We start from the raw sequence: 19,996 nt of genomic DNA on the forward strand, positions 1-19,996 counted from the left end.
CAAAACCCTCTTAAATTGAAAAAAAGCAAAACAAAACAAAAAGTGAATTCTTTATTTTTCCTGGGCAATAACTATCTGTACTGAGGCGTTGTAAATCGTATGTTACTTGCTACGAGAGAGTCATTTTGCTGCTTTAATCTCCTTTGTAATCTATTGTCTGAATCTCAAATCCTTTTGTTCACCCCATGATTATTACAGAATATAAAGTATATTGTTTTGTTATGAATACTGAAATTAATGCTTGATACAATGTAAGCAGCTTTGAGGGCAAGCAAATACCTTTCCTTCAACCCTCTTGCAAAGTGGTCTTAAGAAAAAGATTGCGTGATCGCAAGCTTAGAGGTGCAGTAATATATTTAATATCTAGTGCTTGAAACTACACAATGTCTATTTTCTATTAGAATCTTATACTGTATGTCAAAGGAGTGTTTTTTTATTAAAACAGATTTCAACTTGAAGGTGGCATTAAGAGTTTCTTAGCAACTTTTTGGCATATATTCATTATTTATTTTTCAAATGTCTTTTATGTGTAGAGTTTATTATTTTACCCTTGTCTCAGATAATATTATACATTTATTACATTTTAAAATCCAAGATAAACTAAACTATTTCTAATAACTTCAATTAAAATTTTTGTACTGCACTGTAAAAAATGATCGTGATTTTAAAGGTAAAATACGGTAAAAATGCTACGGTGAAAAACAGTTAAGTTGTTTACAGAAAGTTTCCGTAGTATATGGCGAATAACTGTAATAGATCTAACGGTACATTTAATGTAATTTTACAGTAAAATAGCATTAAATTTAAGTTTTAAAGTTTTTGGAAGTGAAAAATAACAAGTCATTGTATAATTTACAGTGAAAAAACGTAAATTGACATTCCCTGCGTGACACTTCACATTTGATGTATTTTCGTTGAAATAATTAATGTTTATTGCATTTTTAAAATTTCATGTGTGTTACCATGATGGTGTTTAGTGTTTGTGTTAATGACACTGTGTGCACCTTCTATATATTAGTACTGTCTTTCATGAAATACGTTGTTTTTTTTACCGTAAATTTAACTTAATTTTTTTTACAGTGTGTAAAATAAACAGTTATGAACCGTAATTATCACAATATAAACCTTTAAATTATACGGTTTGAACTGTAAAATAGACAGTAAACTAAGTGCTGTCCCCTAAAACCTAAAACGTTGCTACCGTATTTTTTTTACGGTAAAGTTCTGGCAACCATAGCTGCCGTTTTTTTAGCGTAAATTTTACTTTTAATTACCACAAATTGCCAAAAAGGGTGAATATATTATTTAATTATATGTATTTAGGATACATTAAATCCTAGCAATGGAATTACCCTTAGTAAGGAGTTAGCCATTTTATTTAAAAATGTCAAAAATGTAATTTCCATCACTTAAGTCTAATAAACACTAAACATCATTTGAGATATGGTGGAAATGACACTGTGATGGAATAAATAAGAAGAAGAAGAAGAAGAAGAAGAAGAAAAATGAAGAGATACTTTTTTTTTTTTAAAGAAAAAATGTCAACATTTAAAGTACTTCTTAAAATGGATGCTAACATTGCTCACAAATAGCTAAATACACTTCGCCTTTAGCCTGCAATTTTATGTCATTTGGATCAAATGTATTTGGATAGAAAGTCCAGCGTTGAGCGTCCCACTGCTGTGACAGTCAGGTTAAGCCTGTTTACATATACCACAGTGAGTGACAATCTAAACAACATTCTGTAATTAGACAATACATCACTTCATTAGCTCAATTCTGTAAAGTGTCCTTTCAAAAGCACGATACTTAGCAGTCCTTCTAGGCAAGCCATTTGAAGAGTCAGATCTCTACTCACTGTAAGCCTGTCAGTCTGTCATAATCTGCAGTAAACATGCCCGAAAGGTGCCGGATGCATGAGACACGAGATCTGACAGTGCCTGCCCAAAGATCTTCACTTCCACGGACAGTTCAGGAGATGGCGTATGGACATCAACCACATGCTATTTATCATAGTGCCTATAAACATTGCAATAGCCTCCACTGGCCTCGTTCCAAACAGTACAAATTGGTTCATAATTGCTGCTTATTCTCTGTCCACTTTTTGAGGAAGGATTTATTTATTCATTTATGTTCGCCCTGTCTGACTTGACCTCAGCCAAGGATTCCCCCTTTAATTCATGTTCAAAGTATGTGTCAGGTGAAAGGAGAGTGCAATAGTTTGAGTTTTAGCTCTGCTGTCTCTCCAGCTTGACGCCACATGCCAGCATATGATATTCAATCAACTTCAGATGTTTCCTCTTGATTCTCAAACACTCATGCCGGGCAACTATTGTCAATAATATGAGGCGGTTGTAAGGTCTTAGTGCAGTCGCTTTTGTGTAACAGGATTGCTAGATTTGATAGTCTTTTACATGCAGGTGACGCATACACGGATGCGATGAGAATTGGATTTCCATTGTCTGATGTTTTTTGTTTCCTGCTGAACTGAAACTGATAGGCTGTGCAAGAAAGGACTTTGGTGTTCAGGATGAATGTTTTGGAAGATAATACTTTTTTGTGGGTTGTTTAGTACAATGAAAATACTCTGTACTTGTTTTTTTTCCCTCTCTCTCACACAGGTAAGATGTAAAGGGTTAATCTACCCTTTAAAACTGCAAGGGCTAATATTTAGTCACTATTTTTTTAGTTAACAATAACAATGCTGGTTCCAAACCTGTATGACTTTCTTTCTGCTGCAGAAAACAAAAGAAGATATTTTGAACAATGTTTTAACTGTCCATACAATGAAGTTTTGGGTTGAAATTTGTTAATCTGACTACACAAATGGTGAAATTAGAAATTTTGCAGATTCAGTCATACTTTTAGTTTCGTGTTGAATTCAATGTGATGCTAAAATCAGTCGTTTCAGTGGTCTTTCTCTAAAAGAAACGTGGTGTTCTCAGAAGCTCTAGAGTTTCATCTGTGCATAGGAAAACAGATTTAGTTTGGGAGCTTTGAAAGTGATAAATGCATGTCTCTCTGGGTTCATAACCCTTTTAAATGAACCAGAAAGTCTGTGAGAGTCAAACTGCTAAACAACATTGTGATGAGAATTTTTATTGATTCTTGGTTCAAGAACAGAATAAATGCATCTTGATTTTTACTCACTAGTTGCTATAAATGTTATGTGCTTTGCCACATATCACAGTAATATGAAAGATTTCTGACACTACCATTCAAAAGTTTGGTGATTTTTTTTATAAATAAATTAATTTTATTCAGCAAGGAGTGGCAGTATTTTTGCTTCAAACAGATGCTGAACTTTATATTCATCAGAGAATCCTGAAAAAAGTTTCAAGATTGCCACAAAAAATATTAAACAGCACAACTGTTCTCAACATTAATAATAATAATAACAAGAAATTTGTCTTCAGCACTAAATCAGCATATACTGGTAGACTGATTTCTGAAGGATCATGTGACACTGAAGACTAGAGTAATGATGCTGAAAATTCAGCTTTGCCATCACAGGAATAAATTACATCTTAAAATGTATTAACATAGAAAACATTAAATTGTAATAATATTTCACAATATTACTGTTTTTATTGTATGTTTGATCAAATAAATATAGCCTTGGTGAACATAAGATCTTTCTTTACCGACCCCCAAACTTTTGAACGGTAGTGTATGTCTTCAGCAAAACTTATATTCCAGCCCTTGGTGCACAATTTCCAAATTTATGGCCATTTTAAATAAGTTAATTTGCAAAATTGCTAAATAAAGTACCTCCAGCGTTATGATTGAGGTTCAAGGCTGCTAAGTTTCAACTGATAAATGCTGTAATCCTGGTATTAGCAGAGATATAAGGATCTGCACCAGCATTTAAGGTTAATATCAGCAGTGACAGAAGCACAAAAAGGAATGAAAGTCAACTCCAGATGCTTAAGACACTGATCAAAACCTCCAATGAAAGAACGTGAACTTCCTTAATCACAACTATCCCTCAATCTGACACAAGTGTTTTGTCTTGCCCTAAGCCGAGCAGATCTTCGAGACCTCGGATGAATGCCTCACAGATTGCAAATCTAACTCTCCACGCTGCTGAATTAACGAGCCTGCACACTAATTTCTAATCCCGGTTGAGGTTGATTGACAGTGGTGGCAGACTACGAAATGGCTTGGTACCATCATTACATGCACTTTTTTCTGTGTGAGAGTTTGGGATTATTTAAGATTACTGCTTAATGCCTTTTTAATCTCTCCTGCAGAAAAAAAAAAAAAAAGATTTCTGGGCAAAATACTGGACAGCAAGTACAGTGGCGGTGATAAGATATTATAAGTGCGCAATGAGATCAGAAATCGGCTTTTTATCCTCGCTTTGCCTCATTATGAGAGCTAACTCTGCTATCAATCTATTGATAAGCATTTTGCACACCAGTCGAAAGATTATCTCTCTTTAGATAAGTCCTAATAAAAAGTCTTCATCACAACAATGACTGGACAGAAATGTCAGGAGATGCTTTTGGATGTTAAAGAACTTTGCATCCTGAAAGATTCATCCAATCACTAGTATGCAGATGAAAGACTGTGTATATTTTCTCTTAAGGGTTTTTAAGAGGTATGACACCATCTTCGACAGACAATATCAAGGCTGGTGAAAGTGGACGCTAAGCTCACTAAGCAATTGGGTTTCTCTGTAGATGTTCCAATCCCTTGAGACTTCATAAATGTATTGAGCAGTTTGGTTAAGCTGTGATCTTAAAAAGTATGAGTTGAAAAAGGAAGGACAGATTATTAGAGATGAAGCAGGAAGGCCAAGATGTTATTAGAAGTGAGACCTTGTGACACAAGATCAAGACCGATGGCACTTCCGGCAAATCTTCACTATCAAGATTTACTAGATAATATGCATCTGTATTATATAGCTACTGAGACTGCAGTGCATTTATTAGTTTCTGAATAGTTTTTCCTGTTTTAACGGACAATAAAATGGATGAAAGGATGAACTTTGGCTCAGTGTGTTCGACTGTCCTACCTGAATCACGTTCTTTCGACTGGATTTCTCTGTTGTCCACTCGATTACAGCCCCACACAGATCCACGCCATCTGCTTTACCACCTGGTTTCTGTGGAAAAAGTACAATTACATTAAAATGTTTGCCAAGATACTAATAGAAACACCACGTTTCTCATGTCTTACGTGACTCTGTGAAATAATAAACAATTGACGAACACAATGTTTTGATACAGGACAGGCCGCCTATTAAATCAAACATTTTATAATAATTGATGACATTTTGTCAGGAGATTTTCACATTTATATTTAAATTGCTTTGTTTGTGCTCAGCAGAAATAATACAAAAGTTCCATGTCAGGTTTTTAAGCTATGTAAAGAGGCATTTCATACAGTCCTACGGTTTTAATGAGGTGGCAAAAATACTTAACTTCATCCTGATAACCTCTGTGCGTATTGCCCTAAGAAATGGCAGAGAGCTCGGGGGCTTTATGGCCACTTGACCATGAGTGATGTTGAAACTAATATAAGTTGACCCCATCGATGGCCTCGACATACCATTTACAAGCATGACAAGTACGTGAAGGTAGTAAACCTCTATTCTTCTTTACCTCATGTCTCTATCACTGCCACATGCTGCTCAAATCAGCAGAGTAAGAATATGGCAGTAAAGTCCTGTGCATGATATCCCATGCATGATGAATATTTCTTTTTTCAGCAGTGTTTTAAATAGTCAGGATCAAAGCAAAGTTAAGAACTGAGACGAATATGGAAATCATTATGCTTCCCCACCCAGTTGCTAACAGTTATGCTGCTTTACGCACAACTGTATCTATTCATTAAATTCTTTTATGTTTTATTTTCCTCATTTTACACATTATTCATATATTTGTTTTATTATAAAGGTAACATTTATCAGTTGACAGAAATATTTGTTCATTGTTTTTTTTCATTGGATGTGTGCAAATATGTGTTCTGGTCTTACCAAATTTGCCACAGCTTCTTGTTTGCTCTCTTTATAGAATAATAGTTGATTGGAGCAAAGTACAACCCAGGTTGAAGTCCAGTTTTTCCTGTGAAAATAATTGAGGTTATTACACTTTAAACTCATGGTAACACTTTAGTTTGGGGACCAATTCTCACTATTAACTAGTTGCTTATTAGCGTGCATATTACTTGAATATTGGCTGTTTATTACTTATAAAGCACATATTAATGTCTTATTCTGCATGACCATATTCTACATCCCTTAATCCTACCCAATACCTAAACTTAACCACTACAACAACTAACTATTAAATTAGGAGTTTATTGTGGCAAAAGTCGTAGTTAATAGTGAATATGTATTCCCCAAACTAAAGTGTGACTAAACTCACTCTAGATAGATAGATAGATAGATAGATAGATAGACAGACAAACCGTAATTTCTTTCCTCCTTCAGCAATTTTGGCTTTGTTCAAATATTCTCCTTTTAATACAGTCTGTTACAGAACAGGAACACAAAAATATTTAGTATTCCAAAATAAAAAATAAATAAATAAAAAAAATAAAAAAATTACAGAAGCTTAAAAACACTCTGGTTGGCTGCTGCATTTTAATTTATTTTATTGGTTAATTTTGAAACCATCCCATTTCTTGTGTAATGAAACACTAAACTCTGTTTATACAGCTCAGATTTCCATTCTTCAAAATAATCATTATATGATTAACTTTTGTGAGCGTAAATCATTCACTGCTGGCTTTTCTGGCTCTCACATCCAAAAACCCAATTTTATGCGATGGTGATAATGGATGAGGTACGATAGATCATACCTGCGGCCCAACAGAACCATCAATGTTATGCTGAGACTGGTTCCTCCGGTGGCGGTTGATCTAAACAAAGAGCATGCGTTGCTAAGTGAATATCTCTCACCCAAATAATATTCTTTTGCCTGAATGAGATTATGGATCATGATACGACCAAAAAATGTTGTAATTTATTTTAAAATTATTTTTTGGAGACATATACATGCATCTTTCTTAAATGTTCTATCAAACTACAGATTATATCCTATCAGGTCATTTGATTTCTCCTACAGCGAAAGGTTTGCTTTGTAATGTCACTGCACTATTTTTTTTTTTATATGCATGTTACATATTTCTATGTAACATCTTACATTTAACTTAATTTCATCTTCGATCATAATTCTGAATAAAACTACAATTTAGTGTAAGATTTGCTTATCATAAAAATGTACAAACTACCACATAAAATTATTATTACAGTAACAATAAAGCTTATTTTATGTTTTGTGTTAGTTTTAGGTTGATGAAAACGGCTCAATTTTCCCAGCAGTAAAAGCAGCCGGCCCTGTGCAGCAGTGCTGGCCTGCCCTCTGCTGTTCTGTGTCTGTTTCTAAAAAAACAGCCAATGCAACAGGAAATGCTGCAAATAACATGTTGCCTGTAGTTACACATACTCATGCAACATAGATGGACAGAGAGGCATAAAATAATTTAATTGGTCTTGGACCGTGTGATTGCGCTCATGCTCACAGGTTTCTGTAGTGTGTCAGGCTCTGGTAAGACCATAGACTTTGTCTGGCTGAGTCTCTCGCCAGTGTTGCTTTGAGAGCTCTTGATCCTCATCTGAACGGCTCCAGGAAGCACCATTGCTGGCTGCTTCTGCATTGCTGACACTGAAAAAAATAGCAATAACATAAAATCTGTCATTTATCATTTTTGATTGGCTGAAAATATGAACAATGCATCAGTCAGACACAAAAATAATTAAAGAATTGTTTTGGCCAACAGAAATTTCGGTAACACTTTACAATAAGGTTCAATAGTTAAACATCAGTGAATGTATTAACTAACATGAACTAACCATGAGCAATACATTTGTTACTGTATTTATTAATCTTTGTTAACTTTAGTTAATGAAAATACAGTTGTTCATTGTTTGTTCATGTTAGTTCACAGTGCATTATTTAATGTTAACAAGATTTTAATAATGTATTAGTAAATGTTGAAATTAACATTAACAAAGATTAATAAATGCTGTATAAGTGCAGTTCATTATTAGTTCATATGAACTAATGTAGTTAACTAATGTTAACTAATGAAACCTTATTGTAAAGTGTTACCAAAATTTCAATTTATAAATAGCATTAAAAAAAGTGACAATATTTTATGAAAAATATTCCTGGGACACATTTGGAGGCCGCATTTAAAGCCACCTTTTCAGCGGTGCTGGTTCCGGAAGTTGTTTGTTTTTTCATGTATTTTTCCCATAGGGATTATAAAATAGTCTTTGTTAAAGAATTATAAGCAATGAACCAAGCCAAACAGATACGAGGTGAATCACAACACTTCAAACTTTGATTTGAAGCAAAAAAACCCTGAAAATCGGACAAAAAGACAAAAGGTACAAGACTGTGCACTTAACCGTTTTAGTGAGGGAAAGAACTACAATCCCATGAAGCATTGTGAACAGCATCAAATTAAAAAATGATGGAGAAATATAAAACTACTCATTTACAAATGTTTATTATATGTATAAAAACAATATATTTTACGTTTATTGCAAAATATGCATATATATAACAAACATTTCAGTATTTTAAGAGTGTAGGGAGATCAACTTGATAATGCCATTCGTAGTGCTTCATGGGAGTGGGCAGAGCTAAAGAGCTTGACTCTCTGATTGGTGTAATTTTCTGTCCAGCATCATGGGTAATGTAGTTTTTTACCAGGAATTCCATTGTTAAACACGATTATTTTAGAAATAGGTTGAAATAATGCAGGCTGATGGCTTCAGCAGAAGCAAATACCATGGATTAACAATCTCATAGCTCACAATAGGTCTTTGAAGGTTTATAAGTTATTGTTCAAAATCTATTTCCTTATGGAGAAAATGAATGGAGTTTTTACTTCCATAACCCAACTGTCACAGCCAATCAGAATCCATCCTGCTTTAAGGAGCTCGAGCATTTAATGGTACTTTTTTTCCTTTCCGTTTTTCGCATACAGACTACAACGTTGATCTGCAAAAATGATTAAAATGCTGTATTATGCATGCCAGGCCAGTAGTTGGCAATGTCACTTTGTAAAGAAAAACTATGCGTCCATAGACTGAACACATAATACACATGTGCATGACGTCACCATTTTCACAAATCCGCATTTTTGTGCTTTACTCTGAGACAATAACAGTATCATTTTCAAAACTTGCACTTTGTAACTCATTTTCAAAAGTTTGTGTTTTCAGGCCCCCAAAACGCCACTGTTTTTAGTTAAAAACTGTGTCGTGTAAACAGCCCCTAAATGACAAAACTGCAGCGTGCGCTTAAGCCTTGTCCAAACTAATACGTTTTGGTTTGAAAACGCATGTTTTTCTCTCCATTTTGACCTTCTGTCCACACTGAGACAGTGTTTTTGTCATCAAAGACGGAACTTTTTGAAAATGCTCTTCCAAGTGTATACATTTGAAAATGCCATTTTCGTGATGTAGTGCTGACTGTGAAAACAGAGGTATTCGAAAACGATGACACATGTTTAGTCATGTGATGCATATTGTACCAATAATATCTATGGTTATACCGGCATTGTTGTGCCTGCTATTTACTTTCAGAGTGTTGCTAAGGACAAAAGTTCCTTTGTAAAATCTTCATGTTGTATTCCTGCAACAGAAAATGTCCTTGCAATTGCTGTCCTGCAGCAAAACATGATGACAATTGCATTTTAGACCATTCGATTTTGAGTGTGACCTGGGTGCAACACTGAGTGATGGGAATTTTGCTAATTAAATGATCATGCCAGAAGTGTGAGAACGTTATGTCTGCTCTCTCAGCATCATCTCATGAGCTTTTATTATGTTTTACGCATGTGCAGTAAGGTGATTTAAGTATTTTCAAAAGTTTCAGTGTAGATGAGCAACGTTTGAAAAACAATTGAAAATGTTAGTGTGGACAGGGAGCATTTTGATTTGAAAACACCATTTTTGAATGTATCTGGATTAATGTAGACGTAGCCTTGAATAAACTGAATGATATCATCCACTGGTGTGGATGCTGTGAGTGGGCCTTTAGAAGAATAGGTTCTATATAGAACCTTAAAGGGTGATTTCATCATCAGGCGCTTCATATAGAACCTTTTAGGGGGGTTCCTAACATGGGATCATTTTATGGATTTAGTTTTAATTAATTGATTTGGTTTGAATTCATTTTTAACTTTAAGTTTTATGAATTAAACAACTCGTAAACATACTTAAAACGTAGAAAAAAAATTACGTCAAGTCAAGTCACCTTCATTTATATAACGCTTTTTACAACACAGATTGTTTCAAAGCAGCTTTACAGTAATAGCAGGAAAATAATGTAACAAAGTTTGTGTTGGCTGTAGAGCAGCTCTAGAAGAAAATAGTGTCATTGTCCAGCTTAAGTACAATAAGTACTTGTATTGACTCATTTTGTTGTAAAAATCATTAGTTATTAATTAAGTTCATTTATCTATACAGTAGCTCTGGAGAAAACAGTGAAGTCAACTTAGTTCAGCTGTAAATATTTTCCTTATATAGAACCTTGTGTAGAGTGTAGGCCTGGCGACAACTTCCCCATGTGACAACTTGCACCGGTCTTACCTACCATTAGTTGGCTTTGTAGTAGCACATGCCACAGTAAAATAAATTGTAATTGCTTGGTCAATTCTTCTTCTTCTCCGAAATGAATCGCATTTTTGAGGGCCTAAACATGTTCAAAAACTCATGAAACTTTGCACACGCATCAGAAGTGTTGAAAATTTACGTCAGATATGGGTTTCAGAATTAGGTGTGGCAAAATAGCTTGATAGCGCCACCTCTTTCAATTAAGCGGCCTTCGCGCTACGTTTCACAGACAAGTATGAAATTTGGCAAACACATGTAACAGCCCAACACCTACAAAAAAGTCCCTGGGTGCAAAATCTGAAAACCAACAGGAAGTGAGATATTTTGAATTTTCTTTGCAAACTTTTTGCAGTTTTTGCCATTTCCAGACGTTGTACTATAACAAACTCCTCCTAGAGCTTTAATCAGATCAAGATCATATTTGGTCAGTCTAATATAAAGGCCTTTGCGACGTTAAATTGCAAAGATCTTGAGTTTTCGCTGAAGGGCGTGTCCATGGAGGCCTGACAAAGTTTGATGTTTCGCCTTGAAACAGGAAGCTGTTGTAACTTGGGCATACAATATACGATCTGCCCCAAACTTAACATGATTCATTAGAGTCCTGGCCTGAAGACATCTACAATGCAATATTCAGTTACAGTCATAGCGCCACCTGCGGGCAACAGGAAATGACATGTTTTACACTGTGATTAACTCCTCATAGAGATTTAACCAGATCAACATCATATTTGGTCAGTCTAATCTTAAGGACTTAGTGATGTTAAATTGCGAAGGTCTTGAGTTTTCGCTAAAGGGCGTGTCTGTGGCGGCCTGACAAAGTCTGATGTTTCGCCATGAAACAGGAAGCTTTTGTAACTCAGGCATATAGTGTCCGATCTGCCCCAAACTTCACATGTGTGATAAGAGTCCTGGCCTAAAAACATCTATATGCCAATATTCAGTTAGTCATAGCGCCACCTGAGGGCAACAGGAAATGGCATGCTTTGCACTGTAATTCACTCCCAGAAACACATTTGTATATGCCATGAAGTACCAAACATGCTAGAAACACGTTAAATCATGCAACACTTGGTGCTAATGTATGTGATTAACGCCACGAAAAAGGAAGTTGTTGTAACTCAGACATACAATGTCCGATCTGCTCCAAACTTCACATTTGATAATAGTCCTGACCTGAGGACATCTACATGGCAATATTCAGTTATAGTCAAAGCGCCACCTGTTGGCAGCAGGAAGTGTGGCACGTCAAAATGACTTTGTTATATTTCTCCCGTATTTGTATTTACTTGCTTTCATGCATGTCACCCACTATTCACTGTTTTCCTGAGGCCACCAGGTGGCGGTGGCCCCGGATGCGAGGGCCCTTTCATCGCTGCTTGCAGCTTTAATATTTTAAATGTATTTTGCTTACAAAAAGGAATGCATCAAACTAGAATTGCAATCAATTCCATTGTAGTTCAGTCACTTTGACAAAATCAAAATAAAATGTATCAATATATTTAAAATGTTATGGGCTGAATTCACTTCTTGAATTGATTTAATCTTCTAAGCTACAATAACAATTTGAAGTTTGAGCTTTTATAAAATGTTTATAAAATGTTAAATGTTTAAGGCCTACATATATCGAAACTACATTTGGATGTTTTCTTCAGCATATTTCACTATTGTGTCATTATTTCTTTTGCTGTCTGTTAGCAGTTTTTTATATAATATGTTTCTTGTGAATGTTTCAACAGAGTAATTGCACCATCGGCCAGAGAGTGGAGGAACTGATCTGTCATGCCTTTTTTTTTTAACAGAATCTAAGCTTCTCAACTACTACATTTTACGTTAGATGCACATATATTTATATATACACTTAAACAAGAATAAAAAGTTTTAATAATTTCCCTTAATTTGTCTTTAAATGGTTTACGTCAAAATAAACAACCAGCTCTTGCAAAACTCTACAGTGCACTTCACACTAACAGCCATTTTTGTCGGTTCTTAACAGGTTTTAGATAGTGATAATTCTATCAGCCACTAATCTACTTTCATTTTTGTGAATTCAATTGGACTATAATTTGTAAACATGTCAAAGATTCTTTCTATATGTATAGTTATTTAAAGTGTTTCTCTGGCTGGTAAACCATGAAATCCGCTGCTGCTATGATAACACACTGTAGCATGACAGGAAATAAATAAATCTTTAAAAAAAAAAAAAGCATAGCATAGCGGAAACAGTGCCACTTTCTGTCGTGCATGAAAAGTCGCCTTTCTTACAGTGGTTTAAGAGTGGGCAACAGTCTGCAGTCTCCTGTTTAAGGGTACTGACTTGTCAATAGAAGCTACAATTTGAAAAATATACATTTTTAACAAGCAACTTATCAGTTCTGACATTTTTGGCATAATTTTTGGGAATTTTGCGTGCAAAGATTTAGTTCACATATAATCAAGGCATCAAAACATTTCAGTTCAAGAAACAAAACTTCTTTAGCTGATCTGACAAATTGCCATATTGTATAAATAAGATCAATAATACTATTAATATTAGATAATGCTTTATATATATATATATATATATATATATATATATATATATATATACATATTTAAATTTATATACATAATAATTAGCTCTAGATATGCAAGTAAAATAACACATATCTGTCCCTATATGGACCTACTTTTCTTTAAGCATAATTTACTTGATATGCAGAAGAGAAATATTAAATTAGGATCAAGATCTAGCTTATAGAAACAGGTTTGCATCTAGCTTAGAATGTAAGCAACCATCAGTAAATCTTCAGTAACCACAAAACATTTTCTCATATATTCTGTCATTCCCCAGTGCTGCCATCCTAAAAATGTATAAATTGGACACTCGTACCTGGTTCTCAGTCGGGTTCCAAAAAATACTGCTCAAAACCTGTTTCAGCAAAGACAGAGAGAGAAAGTGTCGTTTGGAGGAAGTGTACAAGTCACATGGGACACTCAAACACTACGTCTCTCAAGATGTGCAAGCATTAGTGCATACATGGGGCTTCTGCTATCACACACTCTTCACTTCCTGAGGCCTGTGACAACAGTTTCATTCAAGATGGCTGCTGTTAGAGCTCACAAGAACAGATAAAAGGAGATCAGCACCATTTCAGTCTGAAATGTCTCCAATAGAGATAGATATGATGATCAGACTGACTCTTATTTTGGAGAAGATTGGATAAATTAGAACTGGTTTTGGGGTCAAATCACTTTGGTTTTTGGGTCTGTATAAATGTTGAAGGTAGTGATTTTCCATCTAATTCACATAATACATAATATTTTAAAGATTTTTTTTTTTGTATTTGCATTACTGTGACATCTGCCTACATTATTTTTTGTTCTCTTTAAAACTAAATATATATATACGTAATGCTGATTTTTATTTTATTCTTTCTTTGTTTTCTTTCACTCTTTTCTCTTTTATGAAGTCTAACCAGATTATTTTCCATTTCAACTGTCTGAGGGTGTACATTTAAATATATCTTTGGTGCACCATAACCCTATTTGGCTCAGTTCAAACAGGAAACAGTATAATGGCATGTGGTTTGAAGCCCCTCACCCATTCTCAGTCTTTGTGATTTTACAGTAAAATAAAATAATAATAATTAAAAAATAAAATAATTAAAAAAATCTAAAAAATAAAATAAGAATATCTTGGAGATTTGGGTCACTTAATAATAGTGATAACAAAATTTCACAAAAAAACAAAATCTTCTTCTTCTACTTATTATTATTAAGAATAAGAAGAATTCTATATATTTCCAGAAATGTTTCTAGAAATGTTTGTAGCATTAATGTCAAAGTCAGCACAGTTTCTTCTCGGTTTCTCTAGAGATGCAGTGTAGTATTAATATAAGCACCTAAATCAAACTTAAAAGGTGATAATCCATTATTTAATTATTTATTTATTAATGGCAATATTTTGTATATTTTAACATATAATCTGGTTCTTTTATGAAGCTGTAATTATTTCTAAAGGGTTACAATCAAACTACAATAACGAGCTGAGGAGTTTAAATGTATACTGAATGCAGAGCCCGCTTAGGCCACTAGATGGAGACCCTTAACTTTAGAGAGAAAACAACGAAACATTTTATAATGTAAAAAATACATTACAATATAACCGACTTCGACCTTTTTAACAATAAGTCATAATTTATCTGTATTTCTGCACCCATATACAACCAATAAATGTATTAAAGCAAGTTATAACCCGTTTACTAGAGCTTTCTGTCCACAACATCCACGAGCAGTACTTTAATTCAGCCACTAGATGGACAAACACTCTCACAGAATGAGGATCTCATGCGTAGCACTAAAAACCAAAGCCTATATAATATGTAAGTTTTTGTTAGTTTGTTAATCTTATTATTTTATTATTATTAAAAAACAATCTACAGTAATCACTTAACAGTGCGCCGGGAAGAATATATATTTCAGAGTTCTGGAAGTTAGTCTACATGATATGTTGCTAGTTATAAAGTAGCCATTATCTTAAATTATCAAGGAAATTCGATAACTCATGACATGATTTCGGGGTGAAATGTGATATTAAGAGGCTTCATGAAATTCGCTCATTCAGAACTGCAGTAAGGTAGGTCTTTTGTATTGTTTAAAACAGCCTAAGCAGGTGAGGTTATATGATACTATGTACAGTAAACGTAGTGCAGTAAAGTAGTAGGCCTACTGAACATAAGCAACACAAATGGAGCATACGTTGAAAAAAAAAAAGGCTGACAGTCCCTGCTTTAGATGGGAGAAAAAGTTGCTAACTGAGCCCACAGCCTGGTCTCAATGATTTATTTTATTTTGTATGGTGTATGGAAGTATGGTGATGCTTGCCCTATATTCACTTATTTTTAATCTGGATTTCATTCCATCCTTTTGTTCCATTTATCTAAATCAATTTAAATCACTATCAAGACCTGTATTAATCATTTTGGCAAACTTTCCCTCTTCAAAGAATGAAAGCGTGGACATGAGCTAATGTTTCAGCGTGCAGGAGGTGGGGACAGTTAGACAGAAAGAGAATTAGTGGCAGGAATGTGCTGGAGTTCACAAACAATGTCAGATTGTATTACGGCCGCAGGGGCGTCACCCTGTGAACGAGGTGCTGTGTGTGAGTGGGGTTAATCCAGTGTTTATGAAACACGCAGGGTGAATAGCCGGCCCGGTCACACTCAAACTCCACTGCTGTGTGATGTATGTTTGCTCTGTCACTTCATCTTAGAGAGAGCGGATGGCTAAATAAGATAGAGAAAGAGAAGAGGGACAAATGTTTTTTTCTTTCTCTTTAATGGTGAGGACAGGTGAACAGAATCTTTAAGCCTGTCGATAAACAAGAAACTTCTGAGACAAAGCTGTGAGCAAATAAAAAGAGAGAGGCTTCAGAGAACACCTTTCATCATGAATATCTTCAGAGGTGTTTAGGTCTAAGGCCGAGGCCCGGTGGTGTGGTCCGACCTCTTTCCTCGTCTCCGCCGGGACATATGGCCAGCAAACTCAGTTCCCATGTCTGAGTCTAGATTAAACCTTGAACCAGAGGTGTGTTAATCCCAAACAGCACCTCACATTGACAGAACTGGGGCTCTTTGATCAGACAAAGAGAAAGAGATTGAGTGGAGGAAGGGGTAGAGAAAAAGAGGGATGGGTTGGAAAATAAAGGGCTCAAGTAATAATAATTCGTACAAGATGTTAATATAATGTCAATGTGTATAGGGTCATTGTACAAACCTAAGCATAAAGCCCAACTGCTTACCCAAATCCTAAACTGAAACCTTGTTTGAAAAAATGAAGCTGTTCCTTTTAATATGAGCCAAGTCGTATCTTATTTGTACAGTCATATCTTATTTTGTACAATATCAATACTTTTATTCAGCCAGGATGCATTAATCAAGTGACAGCAAAGCAAAAAAGTACAAAAAAAACCCCTTCTATTTCTCATACAAGTTCTTTTGAACTGTCTGTTCATCAAAATATTATGTTGCACAACTGTTTTCAGTGTTGATAATAATAATAATAAATGTTTCTTGAGCACCAAATTAGCATATAAGAATGATTTCTGAAGGATCATGTGACACTGAAGACTGAAGTAATGTCTTCTGAAAAAAATGAGCTTTGCTATCAAAGGAATAAATTCCATTTTAAAATATATTCACATAGAAAAGTTATTTAAATGAGTTTGAAAATGTCCAAACTGAGTTGTGAGGACATCTGAAGTGGTCTTTAATATTTTCTTTATCAATCATGTCAAAGCATTAAATCTACGAACATTGAGAGATTTGCGTGAGTGTTTGGTTGAATCATCAGTGGTGTGTGTGTTTTAGGGCTTATAAGGCCGCAGAAATGAAGAGTGCTGTTGTTTCAATAGCAGGAAGTGGAGCCCTCAGTGAGTACAAACACAACTATGAGGTATGGTGTGAGAAACTCCTGTTCACAAAACACACATCTAATGATGCCCATTGGCATAAAGCTAATATTAAAATGCATAAATATATTTTGAATAATGTTCTGCTCCAAAAAACACAGACATGCAATGTAATCAAAAATCTATGTGTAAAAATGTGTAAAACCATCCACCTTATATTTAGGTAAGAGCGGGCGTGGCCATTTGTAAATTTAATGTGTCTGGCTTCCGATGTCATTCGCTTCCAGTTATTTTTAACTGTAAAAAACAGCTTGTTATGCTGCTTGATATTGCAAATTGGTATTTCTTACCATATTATTTTAATGTAGTATCTTAATTATAAACATGCTAGTTTGTAGCGCAAACAGTTTTACAGTTTACTGCACTTTGATATTCTTTTCGGTATTTCCCTATAGCGGCCAATAAATCGGAAGTCTCGCACATTCACATTAAACACCTTGCTTCCACGTTGAAAAATAAGGTGGATAGACCAGATTACAAAAATATTCAAGGTGTGAAAACATCATTAGACAGACAGAGTGATAATGTTTTTCCACTAGAGGGCAGCAAAGTCCAGAACAGCACTGCTGACACATGACCCTACTACTCTCTATCGATTTCCGCAAACAGACAGATGGGCGAAATGGATTCATATTTTGTGTGTGTGTGTTTTCATGTGTATACATGTGTGGATTGTATATGTATATGTCAGAGATCATAAATGTGTTTTTTGTTAATATCCTGCCTTGTCAGGTTCACTTTTACTCTCTCGGGGTCACTCTGTTGAGTCTCTCTCTTCGCTTTAACATGAAAGGAGAAAGTGTGATACACACACACACACACACAAATATATGTGCGCAGGTTGGAGTCCATTAAAGTCAGCGCTCTCTCTAGTAGAAGTCCAGTGTGACAGCAAGGTCACAAAAGGTCAAATCTCCTCAATGCAGTTCATCTTGTCACAGAAGCAAACTGCTGCCTCTGACCCCCCGACAGCTTTGGCCTCTGACCTCATGTTCTTAGGACTCTCTCTCTCCCCTTTAGCTCCCTTTTTTTTTCTTTCATTATAAGCGAGCAAACAAAGCCGTTCTCTAATCATTGTCCGACAGACAGGACAGGAGGTAGAATGATATTATTATCTACTTAAAAGGGCTTTATTCAGCTATCATACGACCAAAAACATGGAGCTAAAGTGTGGACTGTATAGTTGCCTGCATTACTATGCAATGAAATCATTGAAACAGTTAATCTTGTCAATCTTCAGTTTTACAAAAGGACAGTTTTCACATATTACATATGTATGTTGATAGATCTTTACAATCTTTAAATTGTTTAAGTAAAGAAATATTCATAATTTTTTTCTAACAATTTTCTAACAAATTATAAATTGTTTTAAAAAAAATAATTTTTACTTGACTAAAATTGTCATTTTAATCAGTGTTAAATGGACTAAAAATAATGCATATAAAATGCAAAAAACATTTATTCAGCTTAAAGGTGCAATAGGTGATTCTCTACAGAAATGTTTTTGTTATACTGGTTGAAATTCTCCTTATATCCTGAGAGCAATGTTAAGCGGTCTAAATGTATTTTTATAAATATATAATATATATATATATATATATATATATATATATATATCGTATGTGGATAGCGTAGGACCATAAAATGTTCATCCAATTATTATATTCAGTCCAAATGAAAAAATACAATGTCCTACCTGCCTGCCTCATGCGTTTTGGAGGAGGTGTGGCTTTGGACGGCAATTTGCAGAGAGGGTGGGATCCTATGCTTTCAACGTTAGCATTTCCCAGATCTCATAGTGCACTTTTAAAACAAAGACTACAGACAAAAATAAATTAATTTTAAAAATAACACTGATTGGACAAAAAAAAACAAAAAAAAAAACACCATCTGATACCATGGTGCCCCGTACTTTTTGTAGGAGTTTTATTATGTTTTTTGTTTCTATTAAATTGTATACACATCTATTATTTGTCAAAAAGCCAAAGCTGGTGAAAGTTAGGCCTCACACAATCTAACTGAAACATTTTTTTTTTTTTCAAACCTAGAGCCACATTTAGACTCAGTGGGCCTCATCTATGAAACATGAGGAGAAGTTCTGTGTAAATTGATTTAATATAATATAATATAATATATATATATATATATATATATATATATATATATATATATATATATATATATATACACACACACTGTAAATATATTTAGACCACTTCAGGATGTGAAGAGTGTTTCAAGCAGTATAACAAAATGCTTTTTTGAACATTGCCTATCCTAGCTTTAACTAAAATAAAATTAAATAAGTTTAAAAAAATAAACAAAAAATAAGTGATTAAAAAAATGGGGATCAACCTAAAACAGAGATCAGTTTTATGTTCTGTCAAAAAACGTGCTGAAGTTTTTTTTTATGTAACAGATGAGAAAAGAGAACTGGTATGTGAGTAAAGGGACATGGGAAAGGCAACGATGGAAGAGTTTCATGCAGACACCCCTCTGAGTGGCCCGGAAACAACCCCACTTTCCTGACACATTCAGGAAACATTGTATGGAAAAGAAAGGCTGGGAAACTGTAGTTGTCCAATGACCCAACTTATATATATTTTACTATGCAATTTTGAATTGATAGTGACAAGCCAAGAGGTGACAGCAAACAATAGAGTGAAGATGGGGTTGTGGGATTGAGAAATGACCCCCTTCCACTCAGGTCTTGAGGTGCCTGCATATAAGTACCAGCATGCTACGCATTACAGCTTAAACAACACCTGCCAGGCCACATCTCTGACCTCAGGGCTGCCTTGAATGCCGAATGTGGTTCTTGGAGCGACAGGTGTGTATATTCTGCTTATATCACCCCTTTAAAAAAATAAATAAATAAAATAGAGATCCCGATTCTCCCATGATGC

At 34.7% G+C, this 19,996-nt stretch overlaps 1 protein-coding gene across 4 annotated transcripts in view; it reads right to left on the minus strand.

Moving 5' to 3' along the window:
- Nucleotides 1–19,996, minus strand: part of arhgap15 (Rho GTPase activating protein 15) — a 90,090-nt gene that overhangs the window by 27,212 nt on the left and 42,882 nt on the right. The window contains exons 1-6 of one of the 4 annotated variants that reach the window (XM_051906493.1): nucleotides 13,512–13,674; nucleotides 7,534–7,676; nucleotides 6,811–6,870; nucleotides 6,418–6,479; nucleotides 5,984–6,071; nucleotides 5,021–5,110 (exon numbers count right to left, since the gene is read on the minus strand). In XM_051906493.1, coding sequence (XP_051762453.1) covers nucleotides 5,021–5,110; nucleotides 5,984–6,071; nucleotides 6,418–6,479; nucleotides 6,811–6,870; nucleotides 7,534–7,668 — 435 coding nt within the window. In that variant the 5' untranslated portion in view covers nucleotides 7,669–7,676; nucleotides 13,512–13,674. Of the gene's footprint in view, nucleotides 1–5,020; nucleotides 5,111–5,983; nucleotides 6,072–6,417; nucleotides 6,480–6,810; nucleotides 6,871–7,533; nucleotides 7,677–13,511; nucleotides 13,675–19,996 lie in introns of those variants that run through there. The other 3 variants (XM_051906494.1, XM_051906495.1, XM_051906496.1) reach the window with 3 other exon arrangements.

Source organism: Ctenopharyngodon idella, chromosome 9 (genome assembly GCF_019924925.1).
Source record: "Ctenopharyngodon idella isolate HZGC_01 chromosome 9, HZGC01, whole genome shotgun sequence".
Taxonomy (NCBI): Eukaryota; Metazoa; Chordata; class Actinopteri; order Cypriniformes; family Xenocyprididae; genus Ctenopharyngodon; species Ctenopharyngodon idella.